At 41.4% G+C, this 16,046-nt stretch overlaps 1 protein-coding gene across 1 annotated transcript in view; it reads right to left on the bottom strand.

The window, feature by feature from the left end:
• The window catches only part of LVRN (laeverin), a 139,719-nt gene that overhangs the window by 77,521 nt on the left and 46,152 nt on the right, over positions 1-16,046 (bottom strand). The window contains exons 3-6 of the mRNA XM_040421655.1: positions 12,457-12,596; positions 4,141-4,267; positions 3,441-3,595; positions 872-985 (exon numbers count right to left, since the gene is read on the bottom strand). Of these exons, the coding sequence (XP_040277589.1) occupies positions 872-985; positions 3,441-3,595; positions 4,141-4,267; positions 12,457-12,596 (536 nt within the window). The remainder of the gene's footprint in view (positions 1-871; positions 986-3,440; positions 3,596-4,140; positions 4,268-12,456; positions 12,597-16,046) is intronic.

The raw sequence follows: 16,046 nt of genomic DNA, 5'->3' as shown, positions 1-16,046 counted from the left end.
CCCCCAGCAATAATAATGTGAATTTATTCATGTAAAAAAAATTAAAAATACTCACCTGAACTACTTGCATATGCAGGGGCACTCTTCACTGAATGCAGAAGGACCTGATGCTCCCAGCGTGATGATGTCACCACCCTGGGAGCATCAGGTCCTTCTGCATTCTGTGAGGAGTAAGTGTGTGAGTGTCCCAACGGGTACAAGTGGATGAGGTGAGTATTATTATTTTTTTTATTTAAACCCCTGAAGGGCCATTTTTAAGGACCTTTAGTTGGCTGCAGTCCTGTTAAAAACTGTCCCATTCATTTCAGTGGGGTCCGTCAGGTCCTATTTTTTGACGACCGCTATTGACCGACCATTAAAAAAGTCATGTGAATGTAGCCTTACTGGGTCGATAAAAACCACATAGTACACGGATGGCATGAGATGCCCTGGAAATCCCCTTTTCAGCTTAGCAGTGCAGGTGGAATACTGATGACACATGAAGGGCAAAAAATGGACAGATGGAACAATGATGGACCCTTCACAGACATCTTCAACACAAACATTGACCATATTGCCTTCACGTCGACATGTAAATTAGGCCCAATGATGACTCTAGCCACTTCTACTAGCTGAAAAATATTGAAACTGCATCATAGCTAATAAAGACAAGGAAGTTGATCTACTTTTTGCAACTTTGCATACCTCACATAACTGTTCAAAGTATCTTTGTGTCCTATATCCAAGATCTCAAATAACTATGCAGGAAACAAAACTCAGTGAGGAGAGTATGCCTTTGTTATTAAGAGCACACTAAGCCATGTTACAGCTATTTTTTTTCCCTAGAAACTCCTTAGGTAGGCTGCCATAGATTTGAAAGTATGATGCCTACCATTTTCAATTTAGGGTCAATGAAACTGGCACCAATGTATTCAAAGTAAGAGGCAAAGCCTTCATTCAGCCAAATGTCATTCCACCACTTCATGGTAACAAGATTTCCAAACCACTAGAAAAGAAAGAAAGAAGAAATGACAATTTCTTGTATGATTACAGCTGCAAAAAAGACAAAAAACAAAAACACACAACATATTGCATTTACACAGTTTCATAATAAAATGTGTCACATTGCCCATACACATTAAATTAATGTCATCAGGTACCACTGATTTTGGTGGGATAATGTGTGTGGGGGGCATCCCCGTTTCTTGATGGAAAATGTTAGTAATGGGCATGGTAGATTTTTGATCCTTCCTTCTGCTATGGAAGCCACCAGCTTATCCTCCTCTCTCAGCCAAGCATACATGCTAATGGGGAAGCTGTGGGGCTGTGTGAGATACTGGCAGACAACTAATATATATATATATATATATATATATATATATATACATATCTTACAGAACATGATGAAATGAAAACACTAGCATGACCTTGTCCAAAAATGTCAAACATGTCACAATGTGGACATACTACTTTTTGAATTATTACTTACTTTAGCTAGACCACTAAAGACCTAGCAAACAACCTGAAGTGTTGTGCCAACAACACATTTCTAGGTGCCACCTAGAACATAGGGGGTCATTTATTAAGACCAGCGTTTTAGATGCTGGTCTTATTAACCCCGTACACTGGCGGTGGATCCGCCGAAGCTATCAAGAGGCGTAGGCCTCTACATGACTTTGGCGCATCCACCGCCAGTCTAAATGTCAGCCAGCTTCCTTGCTTGCCTAACTGTAGACCACTTTCTATGCCTAAAACTGGCATTGAAAATGATAAATGAGAGGGGCCTGCCGGCCAGTCTCCTTCCCCACCCTCACCACTCCCCCTTTTTTAAACCTGGCGTGATTGGGAAAAAGTTGCAGATTGTGGCACAAATAACCTTTGCAACGCTATCTTCGACAGATATATGCCAGAAAACTGGCGTATATCTGATGCTAAATGACCCCTGTTGTATTTGTCCAGCCCTTGTCTAAAACAATACACTTCATAAAATGTGCTTCATGTATCAAAGCTATGTATCTTGAAAAAGCAACAAATCTGTTCAGTTTTTTTCTCCTGAAATTTCATCCTGGTTTGCATATTTTTGCAAACCAGGATGAAATTTGCACAAGAATATTTTACTTAATATTCCATAATATTAGTATTTGTATGCCTGCTAGGTTATAATCACACATGTAGTTTTTGTAAAAGTTTTTGATAATGTTTTTGAGTAGGGTTGAGAGGCACTTGCCTTTCAATGAATTTGGCACAAAAAATGTTTCGGAGCCCTTTTACACGGGCCAAGGATTGGGGAATTATCAGGGATGAACATTGGTACTGTCGCGTTCCCTCAGGAGACTGGTGTCAGGAAATCAAGGAGATTGGCTGAGCATGGAGGGATCTCCTTCATGGTCAAATAGCCCTTACTTTCAAAGTTTTCCCAATTTTTCAGCTGACTGACTGACCTTCATTTCTTAAAGTAATGATGGCCACTAGTTTTTCTTTACTTAGCTGCTTTTTTCTTGCCATAATACAAATTCTATTCAAAAGTCAGCTGTGTATCCACCTGACTTCTCCTCAACGCCACTGAAGATCCCAACCCCATTTATAAGGCAAGAAATCCCACTTATTAAACCTGACAGGGCACACCTATGAAGTGAAAACCATTTCAGGGGACTACCTCTTGAAGCTCATCAAGAGAATGCCAAGAGTGTGCAAAGCAGTAATCAAAGCAAAAGGTGGCTACTTTGAAGAACCTAGAATATGACATATTTTCAGTTGTTTCACACTTGTTTGTTATGTATATAATTCCACATGTGTTAATTCATAGTTTTGATGCCTTCAGTGTGAATCTACAATTTTCATAGTCATGAAAATAAAGAAAACTCTTTGAATGAGAAGGTGTGTCCAAACTTTTGGTCTGTACTGACTTTTTAAAAAAAAATAACTTAGAGAACCATTTTAAGGGATCACACTTGCAATGGGAGCAATCCAGAAGAGGGCAGACTGTAAATAATTTCATGACACTGCATACTCTGTGAGGCATTAATGGGGATTATCCTAAAACAGAATATTACATCATATGATTAGGAGATACCATATTATTTTGATCATTGGGGTCTGATTTCTCCTAATCCTGAACATGAAGGAGCGTGCTGCAGTTCCCCACTCCGCGTGCGGCTGGTACACTAGGGCCACTGCTGCCGGGAAAAACTGAAGAGAGCCCCATGATACTCATGATTAGTGGGGGCCCTGAAGAAACTGATATGCCATCACAGTCTTTTCAGAAAACCTCTTTTACTTTATGCATTTTTTCCAAATTCAATTAATAAAGGTTATAAGGCGTTTATTATAGGAAAGAGCATTGTAATTTTGGTCAGGGCATATCATTGGGTTATCACTTGGTTTTAGGCAATCACCTTCCATTCAAAACATTAAGAAGTAACAATGAAAAGAAGAAAGATCTGGGACATTTTACCACATGCCTGGTGTCCTATCTCATGGGCCACAATCAAACATGTCAAAGCCTTCGAATTGCTGAACCTGTTCTTGGGATCATACATCAGGGAGGCTTCTTGAAAAGTAATTAATCCCCAGTTCTCCATTGCGGCAACGCCGATATCCGGCATTGCTACTAAATCTGAAAGAGAGGGAGATACATAGATACATTTTCATCATTTCATGAGCTATACTTTATTTAATTGTCGTGTTGCAGCATACAATTGATCTGGTCTTCATAGTATGATGACAAGAAAGCAACAGTTTGCTGTAGGAAAAAGAACTAGCATGTACATGAAGACTGTCACTGGCTTTAAAGAGGACCTGTCACCTCTCCTGACGTGTATTGTAGTAACTACTTGCATTCCCCATGTAGTAACAATTCGGGAGCATCTATTCTTAATACTCTATGTTATTTCTACTAGAGGTTTATGAATGGTCAGCAGCTTGCAGTAAAGGCGACAGCTCCTCTTTCAGGATACATGTATAATGGGACTAGTATTCCAATGTTTTTTTCCAGATGTAAACTAATATGATCCAATTACTAAATATCAGGGATTGGGCATTATTTCACTAGATCCCCATACACAGAAGCAAAATGGTTGATTAGGTTACCATGGACTGTGGGATTAGTTATTAGTTATTTGTATAATGCATTTTTTAAATGTAGGGTAAAATAAGACTCACCTGTTTTTAGTAAAGGATATGTGACATTTAATAGATTCTCCATATAAGAAAGAATTGGCCCCACAATATCCAAAGAAAAGTTTGCAAATCCATTCTTTATTACCTCCTTACGTGCCCATACTCGTATCTAAGACAACATAAGACAAGGTATCAATCCCAGTAAACAGGACACACATTATTTTTCATAGCACTGCAGCTCTGCAAGTTATATGACATTAATAAGGAATACATGACGTCATCAAATAAATGATAATATAGGGATTGAAAATTTGTAAGATTGACAACATAAAAAAATGAAAATGCACCATGAACACCATTTTCTTTTTGAAATCTAAACAGCTAAGAAAATTCTGTTCTGATTCACTTCATAACATATCTTTATAGGTGTTGGAGCTGCTGTCTTCTAATATGGAGCCCCAAATCCCATACAAAGCCATGAAGGATTTCAGAAGATCATTGCATATGGAAGGGATATCCAGATGGAAACAGGATAGATGATACATGTTAGATCAGGTATAACAGCTGGCACCACCACCGATCTCTGTTCCCACTACTCCCATAGAATGTGATGCCTATAACGATATAGGGTTTTTTAGACCTGAAAAATATATGGTGTTAAACAGCAACCATGGGTGTAACTATAGCCATAGCACTTGCTATGGGGCCCAGAGATTGGAGGCAAGAACAAGTACCTTTTTGTGGGAAATAACAATATGGTGGCTTTTTACTATAATGTGCTATTATGTAAGTTTGAAGAATACAGTTGTCCAAAATCTCTTCGCCCCTTTCAGACAAATGAGTTGTACACTCCAGACTCGGAGCGTGAGTATAAGACAGCTCCCGTCCTTAACTTCCAACACTGCCGGGGTCACGTAGCATTATATTGATTTATGATGCTATGTAACCCATACAGTTCCGAAATGTATTAGATAACACTGACAGCATTATGTCAGTGTTACAATACATTCCAGGCATCTAAGGGTTATATAGCATCATAAATGAGTAAAATGCTATGCGACTCCTGCAGTGCTGGAAGGTCAGGACGGGTGCTGTGCTGAGAGTCTGGAGTGTGACACTCGCTCATCTGAAAGGGACCTTATTATGCTGAGGCATTTAGATTTCTCTGCACTGAAACTAAGGGACATAGACCAATCCATAGCATTATGCCTCCTCCACTAATCTTATGCATTATGCCTCCTCCACTAAGATTGGCACAATGCAGCCAGGCAGTAAGGTTCTCCTGGCATTCAGCAGGACTGAATGAAAAACCTGAATTCAGTGATTAAGAGGTGTGTCCCAATACTTCTGTCCATCTACTGTATATGGGTATGCCAAAAACAAAGCTAGACCAGCACCTCCTAACAATATGACATGAACATGAAGATGTCCACTACCATGGTTGATATGCAGAAGCCAGGGGCGTAGCTAAAGGCTCATGGGCCCTGGTGCAAGAGTTCAGCTTGGGCCCCCATTCCCTTAGTGCTTGTTGGCAAGGGGAAGGGTAGCACATAGCCTTCCTGCTGCCAGAGGCAAACATTGAAAGGGCACCCCCTCATGCCAAATTCTTGACCTAACCCCTTCCCTCTAGCCAGAGGTGTAAATAGACCAGCATGCACTTTATATAATGCCAGTGTCTTATGTGGCACAAGGGTCTTTGGGCCCCCTCGGGCTCCTGGGCCCGGTAGTGACTGCTACCTCTGCACCCCCTATAGCTACGCCCCTGGCAGAAGCAAACACTACATGTAACATATTGCTTCATGTAAACATTGAAATGGTGGATTAATCTGAATTACATCACTGCTGTATTTACTATACAAGAGAATATGAGACACAATGTGGCCTCTTGGGATGGGAACCAGCACTATCAGACTTGCCTCCTTACAATTCAGGACAACGTACATAGTACACCTGTGCTATGATCTAAATAAAAAGCTTTGGACAGATGGGCAGGAGTCAACAGTCTAAATGGAGACCGTTGCTCCTCCAAATATGCAATGCAAAAAAAAATTATATTATAGGTTCCCATCCCAATAAGCCGTCTTGTCATTGGTGGATGGAACCACACACTTTTGTGTGTGCAAAGTATCTCAAATATTTAGCATTAATACGATTCAGTGTAATCCATTTTTTCATTATTTGCATGTCTTTTTCAATGCAGTCTATATATACTGTATGTAGCCGATATCTCGGTATCTCCTTACTAGGATGTCTCATTGCCACTATTTTTCATTAATCCTTGAAAATGTCTCAAACATTTAGAGAACATGGGAATGACTTCTTCCAAAAGCCATATAGCAGAGTATAGCTAATGGTGAAACATAATAACCTGAGAACAATCTCAAGTTCAATATAATTAAAAAACTAACATACTATACAAAAGTAAATGCTTTTTTACGTTAATTTACAGCATAACAACCAACATCTGCCTTCCACTGGGCTGTTTTATGTGACTTTTTTATTACTATGTTATTTAAAGCAGAGTTTTCAAAATCTCCTGATTACCGTTCTCAACATTGTAATCTCTGTAGGGATGACATGAATGTCTCCATTCATTTGATGCACATACCCTTCCTCTATTTCATGTCTGTGCCCTCCAGGATGTGCTGCTTTTTATGGCTTCACCTAAAAACTGTATCTCTGGAAATTGCGGTTTGCTCTCTGGTATGGGAACGCAACTAAAAGGAACGGAATGCATTTTGGAGCATTCCGTTCTGTTCAGTTCAGTTTTGTCCTCATTGACAATGAATGGGGAAAAAACTGAAGCGTTTTTTTTCCCGGTATTGAGCCCCTATGACGGATCTCAATACCGGAAAACTAAAATGCTAGTGTGAAAGTAGCCTTAAAGAGCATCTGTCAGCTCCCCTGACCTGTCTTTCTTATAAAATAAGAATGCTGGATCATCATTTCTTAGAACGCCGGATGGTACCATATTTGACAACTGGGCCTTCCTATTCTTAATAGGGGGTGTCCCTATCCAGTATGGCTCCATCAGCATTGATAGGACACAGAGCACTGATAATGCCCCGTTGTGAAAGATATTTCTAGTTCTACATTTCCAGCAGGAATACAAGAGAGGACCAACACAACATACAGTTCTAAGAACAGATTCTCCAGAATTGTTATTTTATAGGGAATATAACCATGTCACTGAGAGCTCAGAGGAGCCTATCCTACACAATTCTTTATATCTCAAGGCAGTATAGTGGTGGTAGGAAGAAAGACTAAATTGCGTCTGTTTACATCCAGATTTAGGAATTTAAAGAAAGAAGAGTACTGAATATCTGAATATCAGAGTTCATTTTACTGTTCAGGGGCGTAGCTATAGGGGTCTCAGTGGTCAGTTGAGATGCAAGGGGGGCCCACAGAGCCTTCTTGCCAGTGGTGCACCACCAATTATGCATCGCCGTCCTGAGGCAGGGCAAGGGAATGATGTCTCCCTTCTCCACCTTTCCTTCTCATAGACTTCAGGCCTAGCCTGTAGCCTATAAGAGCCTGAAAACACAGGCGGAGTGATGATATAATCATTGCACCACCTGAACCAGGCAGCGTAAAGTTCAGGAAACAGGCCAGAAGAGGCCTGCACTGCATCGCTGATAGCCGCATGCAGGTCATTATTTGAGTTTATTGTTTTTTATTTGGCAACATGATGTTGGGCCACCATGGAGGGAGCAGTATGGGGGCACCTACTGGGGGCACTTAAAGAGGACCTTTCACTAGTTTAAAAACTAAAAACAAACTATATCAGTGGGCAGAGCGGCGCCCAGGGGTCCCCCTGCACTTACTAGTATGTCTGGGCCCAGCTCCGTTCGGGACTCCCAGGCTATGAGCTGTGCGCTACGATTGGCCAGCGCTGCAGCAAGGGACAACCCTAATACAAAAACTCCGCCCCATACAACAGAGGGAGCTGCACACACCGGAGCCTAGACATACTAGTAAGTGCAGGGGGACCCCTGGGCGCCGCTCTGCCCACTGATATAGTTAGTTTTTAGTTTTTAAACTAGTGAAAGGTCCTCTTTAATAGGGGCTTTTTGTTCTGGCACACATAAGGGGGCATGTTCTTGTACTGGCACACATTATGGGAGGCACTATGGGGCCATTGGGTATACTGGGGGCACTAAGAGGGAGCATTTTTTTTTTACTGGCACACATTTTAAGGGGTTATTTTTTGCACTGGCATGCATTATAAGGGGGTATATTTTGTAGTAGCGCACACTATAAAGGGGTATTTTTTGCACTGGCACACATTATAAAGGGGAATTTTTTGTACTGGCACACATTGTAAGGGGGTATTTTTTGCACTGGCATAAATTATAAGGGGCTATGCCCCTGTTAGCCCTCATTCACACGTCAGTGTTCGGTCAGTGATTTCCATCAGTGATTTTGAGCCAAAACCAGGAGTGGAGCCTCCACAGACATAAGGCATATGGGAAAGATCTGCACCTGTTCTGTGCTTAGAGCCGCACCTGGTTTTGGCTCAAAATCACTGATGGAAATCACTGACCGAACACTGACGTGTGAATGAGGCATTACTGATACTCTTGTGAAACCTAGTGTTCTGTTATTTCATTTGTGTCTTATGGAATCACCATAGTCTAGAAACCGCATATAAATCTTATGTTTTGTATCTTATCTTATCTTATCTTATCTTTTGTATCAGACCTTTTATTTTTGCCTAGATTTTTTTATTTTTACTTTTAAAAAAAGATTATCCAACAGTATAAACACTTCCCACAATGCCAGGGCCCCTCTTACAGAAGATACTAACCCAGTCCCCAGCACCCGCGTCCCTCCGGATCCCTGCACCCTGGGGAGATGCAGTGGCGACTCTGCAGGGATCTGGAGGGATGCAGGACCAGGTAAGTATCTTCCATAGGAGGGGCCTGGGCATTGTGGGGGGTGTTTATACTGTTGCATAACCCCTTTAAGCAGACAGAAATAATTTCTAAAGATTATCGTCCAAAGTTCACATCAGAGTTATTATTTTTTTGTTCTTTTGCTCTGTTATAGGAGCAGAAGAATGGAATAAACAGACGTTAATCTGGCACATAACTGACATGAACGAAACCTAACAGATCCCATTGACTAATGACTCTCAGTTTCTGTTCTGGAGAACATTTTTGTAGCAGACAATAAAGTCCTGCATGCAACCAACTCCACCTCAGATGTGAACATGCCCTTAATGTCAATTTGTTCACTTAGCTCAGGCAAATCATTTTTTCATCAAAGTTTTCAATTGCGATCATTTCAAATAAATAATAATAAGAATAACACTGTGTGCAGATATTACTTTTACATACTTGTTATTGCGCATCCTGCTGTCCCTTTGATTCACCTTCAGAGAACCCACCTTAGGTGTCCAGTGCCGGTGTGACCAAGCCGCTTTGATTCCTATTGGCCGACCTGGACAATAGCAAGAATCATTGCCTCACCCATGCACAAAAGAAACCAGGCAGTCTGATGGAGCTACCAAGCATGTGTGTCCAACTCCACTGAACAGATCACATGGACAATGTGAGAGGGAGTCAAAACAACAGAAGGGGGCGCCATAACAAGCACATTTACACCAATATAGAGACACAGGACATTTTTGTTAAATCCTACCAACTGAAAACGTATTATGTTTTGCTGATGTAATAGAGTTAACTAATATTTTTTCATGGGACAACCCCTTTAAGGATAAATTCATACTGCATTCTGAAAATACATTAACATATAGGTCTGGAAATGAGGCCATAGATATCTGTTAGACCAGGGATCAGCAACGTTCGGCACTCCAGCTGCTGTGAAACTACAACTACCATTATGCACATTTACCCTGCTGCTCTTGAAACTCCCTTAGAAATTAAAGGAGGATTCTGGGAGTTCTAGTTTCAGAACAGCTGGAGTGCCGGAGGGTGCTGATCCCTGTGTTAGACAGATGTTTATCAAGTATTTGTCATTTTAGCATTTGTCTTGCATATGGATACCTTACTGTCTAATTTACTGAATACATGTTCAGTACAACTTTATGCTAGAAAAAAACTGCCAAAACAACTCCATTTAGATACATGGACAAAATTTCTCAACAAGTCTGCCATATGTGAACTTGTGATTATGTTTTGCTGATGTAATAGAGTTAACTAATATTTTTTCATGGGACAACCCCTTTAAGGATAAATTCATACTGCATTCTGAAAATACATTAACATATAGGTCTGGAAATGAGGCCATAGATATCTGTTAGACCAGGGATCAGCAACGTTCGGCACTCCAGCTGCTGTGAAACTACAACTACCATTATGCACATTTACCCTGCTGCTCTTGAAACTCCCTTAGAAATTAAAGGAGGATTCTGGGAGTTCTAGTTTCAGAACAGCTGGAGTGCCGGAGGGTGCTGATCCCTGTGTTAGACAGATGTTTATCAAGTATTTGTCATTTTAGCATTTGTCTTGCATATGGATACCTTACTGTCTAATTTACTGAATACATGTTCAGTACAACTTTATGCTAGAAAAAAACTGCCAAAACAACTCCATTTAGATACATGGACAAAATTTCTCAACAAGTCTGCCATATGTGAACTTGTGCTAAATCCATGTGGCCAAGGATTTTTATTGCTTGGTGTGGACTTAGGGGACAAGTAGGGGTTAAATTACTGTAAATATATCCTCTTCTTATAACTTACCGGTATAAAGGGATTGTCTCGCTTTAACCAATTGCATTTATTATGTAGACAAAGTTACTACAAGCCACTTACTAATGTATTGTGATTGTCCATATTGCCTCCTTTGTTGGCTTGATTCATTGTCACGAGGTTGTCAAGAGCCACGTCTGACTCCGTTATACCCGGGGTCAGGAAGTCGCAGTGGGTGGCCTCGCGCTCTATGTCTAAAGATCGCGCTGTTACTCAATGGTAGCTTTCTGTGTTTGCCTTGCAATCCTTTTTGTCTCACTCAGGGATCCGTAGCTTCTTCTCCTCAGCTGTTTCTTGTCCGGCACTCCCAACCTCTTTCTAGTCCCCTTCCCACTTCTCTGGTTGCCAGATATAGAGCTTCCTGCCTGGACTTCTATACTCACCCACTGGAGCTGTGTAGCTGTTATTCCTGGTTGTCGTACCAGAGCATTACCCTCCGGAACCCTCTAGGTTGTTTGTTGTCGCCCACCTGGGACTATATGTTTCATCAATATTGTCTGTCCTCTCCCTGGTGTTTCCCTTTAGTGTTAGTGGTGCGGACTAGTGTTCCCACCGCCCTATTCACTACTTAGGGCTCATCTTAGGGAGAGCCAGGGTTTAGGCACGTGATCGGCATACGGGTGAGAAACCCGTCTAGGGACGTCAGGGCAGTCAGGTGCCAGCCTCAAGGTGAGTTAGGGGGTCACCATCTTTCCCTCTCCCTTGGACAGGGCCTTCCTTTTCCCTCCCTTTGCGTCACATATGTGATCGGCACGTCGGTCGTGATATTCATTTTTCCATCACATTATACACTGTTCATATCGAGGGATTATGACCACCCTGCAATCCATCAGTGGTGGCCGTGCTTGGACACTAGTGGAAAATGCGCCGGCCTACGCACATCCAACTGTAGTGGCCACCAGAGAGGCTGACACTTTTTCCTATAATGTGCAAGGACAGCGACCACTACTGGATTACAGGGTGGTCGTAACTCCTGAAAATGAGCAGTGTATAATGTAATGGAAAAATGAATCAAGTCAGCAAAGGAAGCAATATGGACAATCACAATACATTAGTAATGCCTTCTATTTACTCTGTCTACATGATAAATGTCATTTGTTGAAGATAGACAACCCCTTCAAAGGGGTCTCCAGGGCTTTGACTAAGTTCTAGCTTTCAGACAACCTCCATGTATATTATGAAGCTGAACAGGAAGACACAAGAGCAGATCCAGTAGACACATTGGTGGAAGAGTCTGCAGCCAGTCAGGCGGTCATGTGGTCACATATTTCAGAATCGGCGGTGTGGCAGAATGGAAGGTAGTGGTGAAATTATTTTCCTTCCATGGGTTGTTGAAAAGCTAGAATTTAGTCAAAGCCCTGGATAATCCCTAAAGCATTTTTAAGTCTGCACCATCTATAATAGTCTGATATTGAAATCTGGAGCTAAACTGTATAAAGTAATGTTCAAAAACTAAAATGTAAAGTCTAAAACAAGTGATCAAAATTGCGAACTGATGTACAGTATAAATTACTTCATTAAGGACCAAAGTGATGGAATGGAAATTGTTCTTGAAAGGTTACTGCACGAGAATCCACATGTCTGAGAATGCTATTGCCTTATCAGAGGTGCTTTTATAAAGTGGTAAAATAGATTCGTTTTACCTCGTTGCCCCTTTCAGTTGTTCTGACGTAATCAAAGTCGCATACTACAAAAGCTGTTATATAGGTTGACATTTTCAGAGTAGTGTTAAATGTTGTAACAGTCCATTTAGTTCCATTTACATCTTCCCTTTCGGAGGCAGCTAGAGAAAATTAATTTATTTTAGTACAGACGTATTCAGACTAAACAGATTTGATTCAGACAGTAGAGACTTTCATGCAGCCTACACTGTGAAACATCGATTCCTATTGAAGATGAAAAGCTCAATTGTAACCACAAACCTAAAGACAGGCAAACATTGGTGTACAGGGCCGACCAGCGCAATTTACTAGTCTGGCCGACTGCTCTTATGACGCCATATGGTGTCCAGTATGTCCATAACCTGGCTGGTAACATGAGAATCTGCACACAAGTAATAATTAGCTTGACTATGAAGAATTTCATAAAAAAGTTAGTGGTCATCTCCATTAACACTTCCCATAATGATAGATATATGTTGGGTCACAAAGCATGAAATTATAGTAGCTGTCACATGCTTCTTCCAGCTCTTAAAAGGAATGTGCCATAGGAAAATGACCTGTTCTTTAAATCACATTTCAAATCATGTTTTGTGCAAGTAACTTTTCAGTAGTCACCACATTATCATTACATGCAGGATTAGATAGACAGATATTATCTCTGTATAGCTAAGACAGGATCCGTCATTCACAACAGGTGATATCACAGCTTATCTACTCCCTCCTGTCCTCTGCACAGGTCACAGAACATGCCTAGAAAGCTCTCCCATGGAAGTCAAAAAGAGCAGCTCCTGTTTATTGTGTCTAAGTGTCCACTGATGGCATGAGGATAGGTCATCAACACCAATATTAAAATCCCATACAACACCTTTAACTAGGACTTGTGGGGATCATGTCTGATAACGTATAGGTAGTATAGCCGGTATTATGTGAGCTCTCTGGCTGCACTTCACTATAACTGGTGCTGTACACTAAAGTATTTATTATTGTGCATTTTCTATGGCTGGTATTATTTTATGTGAATTATGGTTGATATAATTATATGGTTGCTACTGTATGTTTGGTAATATTATATTTGCACTACTCCATCTGTTCCGTTTCTTTTAAATTTCTGTTATATTAGTAATCCACAGTTTAGAAAAAAAAAAAGTATGAATGATGAATGAAAAATGGTCTCCAAAGGTAGATTAAAGGACATCTGTCAACAGATTTGTATTTATGAAACTGGATGACCTGGTACATGTGCACTTGGCAGCTGAAGGCATCTGTGTTGGTCCCATGTTCATATGTGTCCACATTGCTGAGAAAAATGATGTTTTATTATATGCAAATGAGCCTCTAGGAGCAATGTGGGCGTTGCCGTTACACCTAGAGTCTCTGTTCTGACCACCTAGCCCTGTCAATCAAAGTACAGAGGGCGCAGCAGTTGCAGTGAGAGCCGAGTCTCTAGGTGTAATGGCAGCAACCTTGGCTCATTTACATATATTACAACTTTTTTTCTCAGCAATATGGGCACATATGAACATGGGACTAACTCAGATGCCTTCAGCTGCCAAGTGCACATGCAACAGGCACGGGTGCACCACCAATGAGACGAGGTGAGGCGACTGCCTCAGGCAGCACCAGGTAGGGGCAAGAGGGGGGCAGCAAAAGGGCCATGAGCGCTTTCTTTGTGAAAAAAGCTCATCTCTGCATATTAAACCGCATCACTGTACCCAGGACAGCAATACAGCTGAATGCTGTGATGGGGCACTGGAGCGGTGTCTTTCTGGACCACCGTTTCCTCTAATAGGCTTTAGTCCTAGTTCCTGTAGCCTATCAGAGGCCGGCATCATCATTATCGCGCTACCTGAGCCGGCTGCATCGCTGACAGCAGAATGGAGGTAAGTATTTGAATTTATTACGTTTATTTGGCGACAATGTGGTGGGGGTCATTATTTTGTAATTGGAGAAAGCACTATGGGGACATTGCGGCAGTAAAAAGGAGCATTTTTGTACTGGCACACATTATAAGGGGGCCACTATGGGGACACTTGTTGTACTGGGGGCACTAAAAGTAGGTAGTTTTTTGTACTGACATACATTATAAGGGAGCATTTTTTTGTACTGGTACATAACGGAGCATTTTTTGTACTTAATGTACATTGTAAGGGAGCATTTTTATACTGGCACACATTATAAGGGAGAATGTTTGTGCTGGCACACATTGCAAGAGGGAATTATTTTAGTGGCAGACATTATAATGGGGTATTTTTTTGTACAGGCACAGATTATAGGAGGAATTATTACTACTGGGGGCATTTTTAGTTCTAGGGACAAAATGAGGGACATTATTACTATTGAGTGTACTGTTACCACATGTTGAATTTGGGCAGGGAATTATTACCATTGGTGGGACTTTTGGGAGTACTGTTACATGGGAGAAACCCTGGCACAGTATCAGCTTAGCACAATTATTTTTGGAGGACACTATGTTTACGGCACTATACGTTTCAGAACACTACCATATTTGCTGGACACTGTTATTTTTTAGAGCACTGTGTGCCAATAATTATTGAAGGGGAACTCTCTGTGTGGTGCTAGTATTTTCAGGGGGATTATCTGTTTCTGCAGTATTGTATTGGGAAGCACAGTGGGCACAGTATTAGAGGTGGCAGGATGGGGTGTTCGGTAGGTGGGGAGGAGGATGGAAAAGTAGTTGTCAAACTCTGCAGAGACATGAGATGGATGAAAGAAATAATCATGGCGGTCTGGTCTCAATTGAGAAGATCAACAAAGAGAACATCTACATCAGAGGAGACATCACTGGATGTAAGAGCTATGGGGCGCTGTATTACCCTGTATGTTTTGTAGCTCTCTATGTAATGTTTCCCAAGTATGACTTTAACAGCAGGGCTGAAGGGAAGGGGTTAGGTTTAGAAATTGGCATGGGTGGGGGGGTGCGTGCACCCCTGGCAACAGGTCAACCAGTTTGATAGGTACATATCTGCTGACAGATGCCTTTTAAGTGTAGGGCTACATGGAGTATGGAGAATTAAGTGAATGAGGTCACGCTGCGACCCACAGATTGCCATGACCACAACAGTCACAAGAAATCCAGCATGTCTGAATTTCTTGTGCCTGTCATGTCACACTTGTGGGCTTCAATGTGATCCGATTCACCCCCATTAATGCTACTCTGCCATCTTTGCCAGTGCAACATGTGATGTGGCCAAAGTTTTTGAGTAGCCCTAGCCTAAAGTCAAACATACTACCTGACAGCTCAATTAAAAAAAACTCTGTTTTTTAGGCAGTGTGTCCCAAACATACTGTCAGACATGACTGAGCTGTTCAGAGGACAGCTGCACTGACCCTGTGCTGCAAGTAGGGAAAGGGACATGCAGCTTACTAGCGGCTGACAGAAACAAAACCACTACATACTTGAACGGAAACACTGGAGACATACATGAACATATGCACAGTCAATGCATAAAGACACACATACTACATACAGCAGCCACACACTGATTTTCTTACTAACATTTAAAAGTGTATTGTAATTGGAATCAATTAAAAGTGTAATGGCAATGGTAATA

Source organism: Bufo bufo, chromosome 2 (assembly GCF_905171765.1).
Source record: "Bufo bufo chromosome 2, aBufBuf1.1, whole genome shotgun sequence".
Lineage (NCBI taxonomy): Eukaryota > Metazoa > Chordata > Amphibia > Anura > Bufonidae > Bufo > Bufo bufo.
The sequence above is the reverse complement of the archived record's forward strand: the minus strand, read 5'-3'. Positions and strand labels throughout refer to the sequence as shown.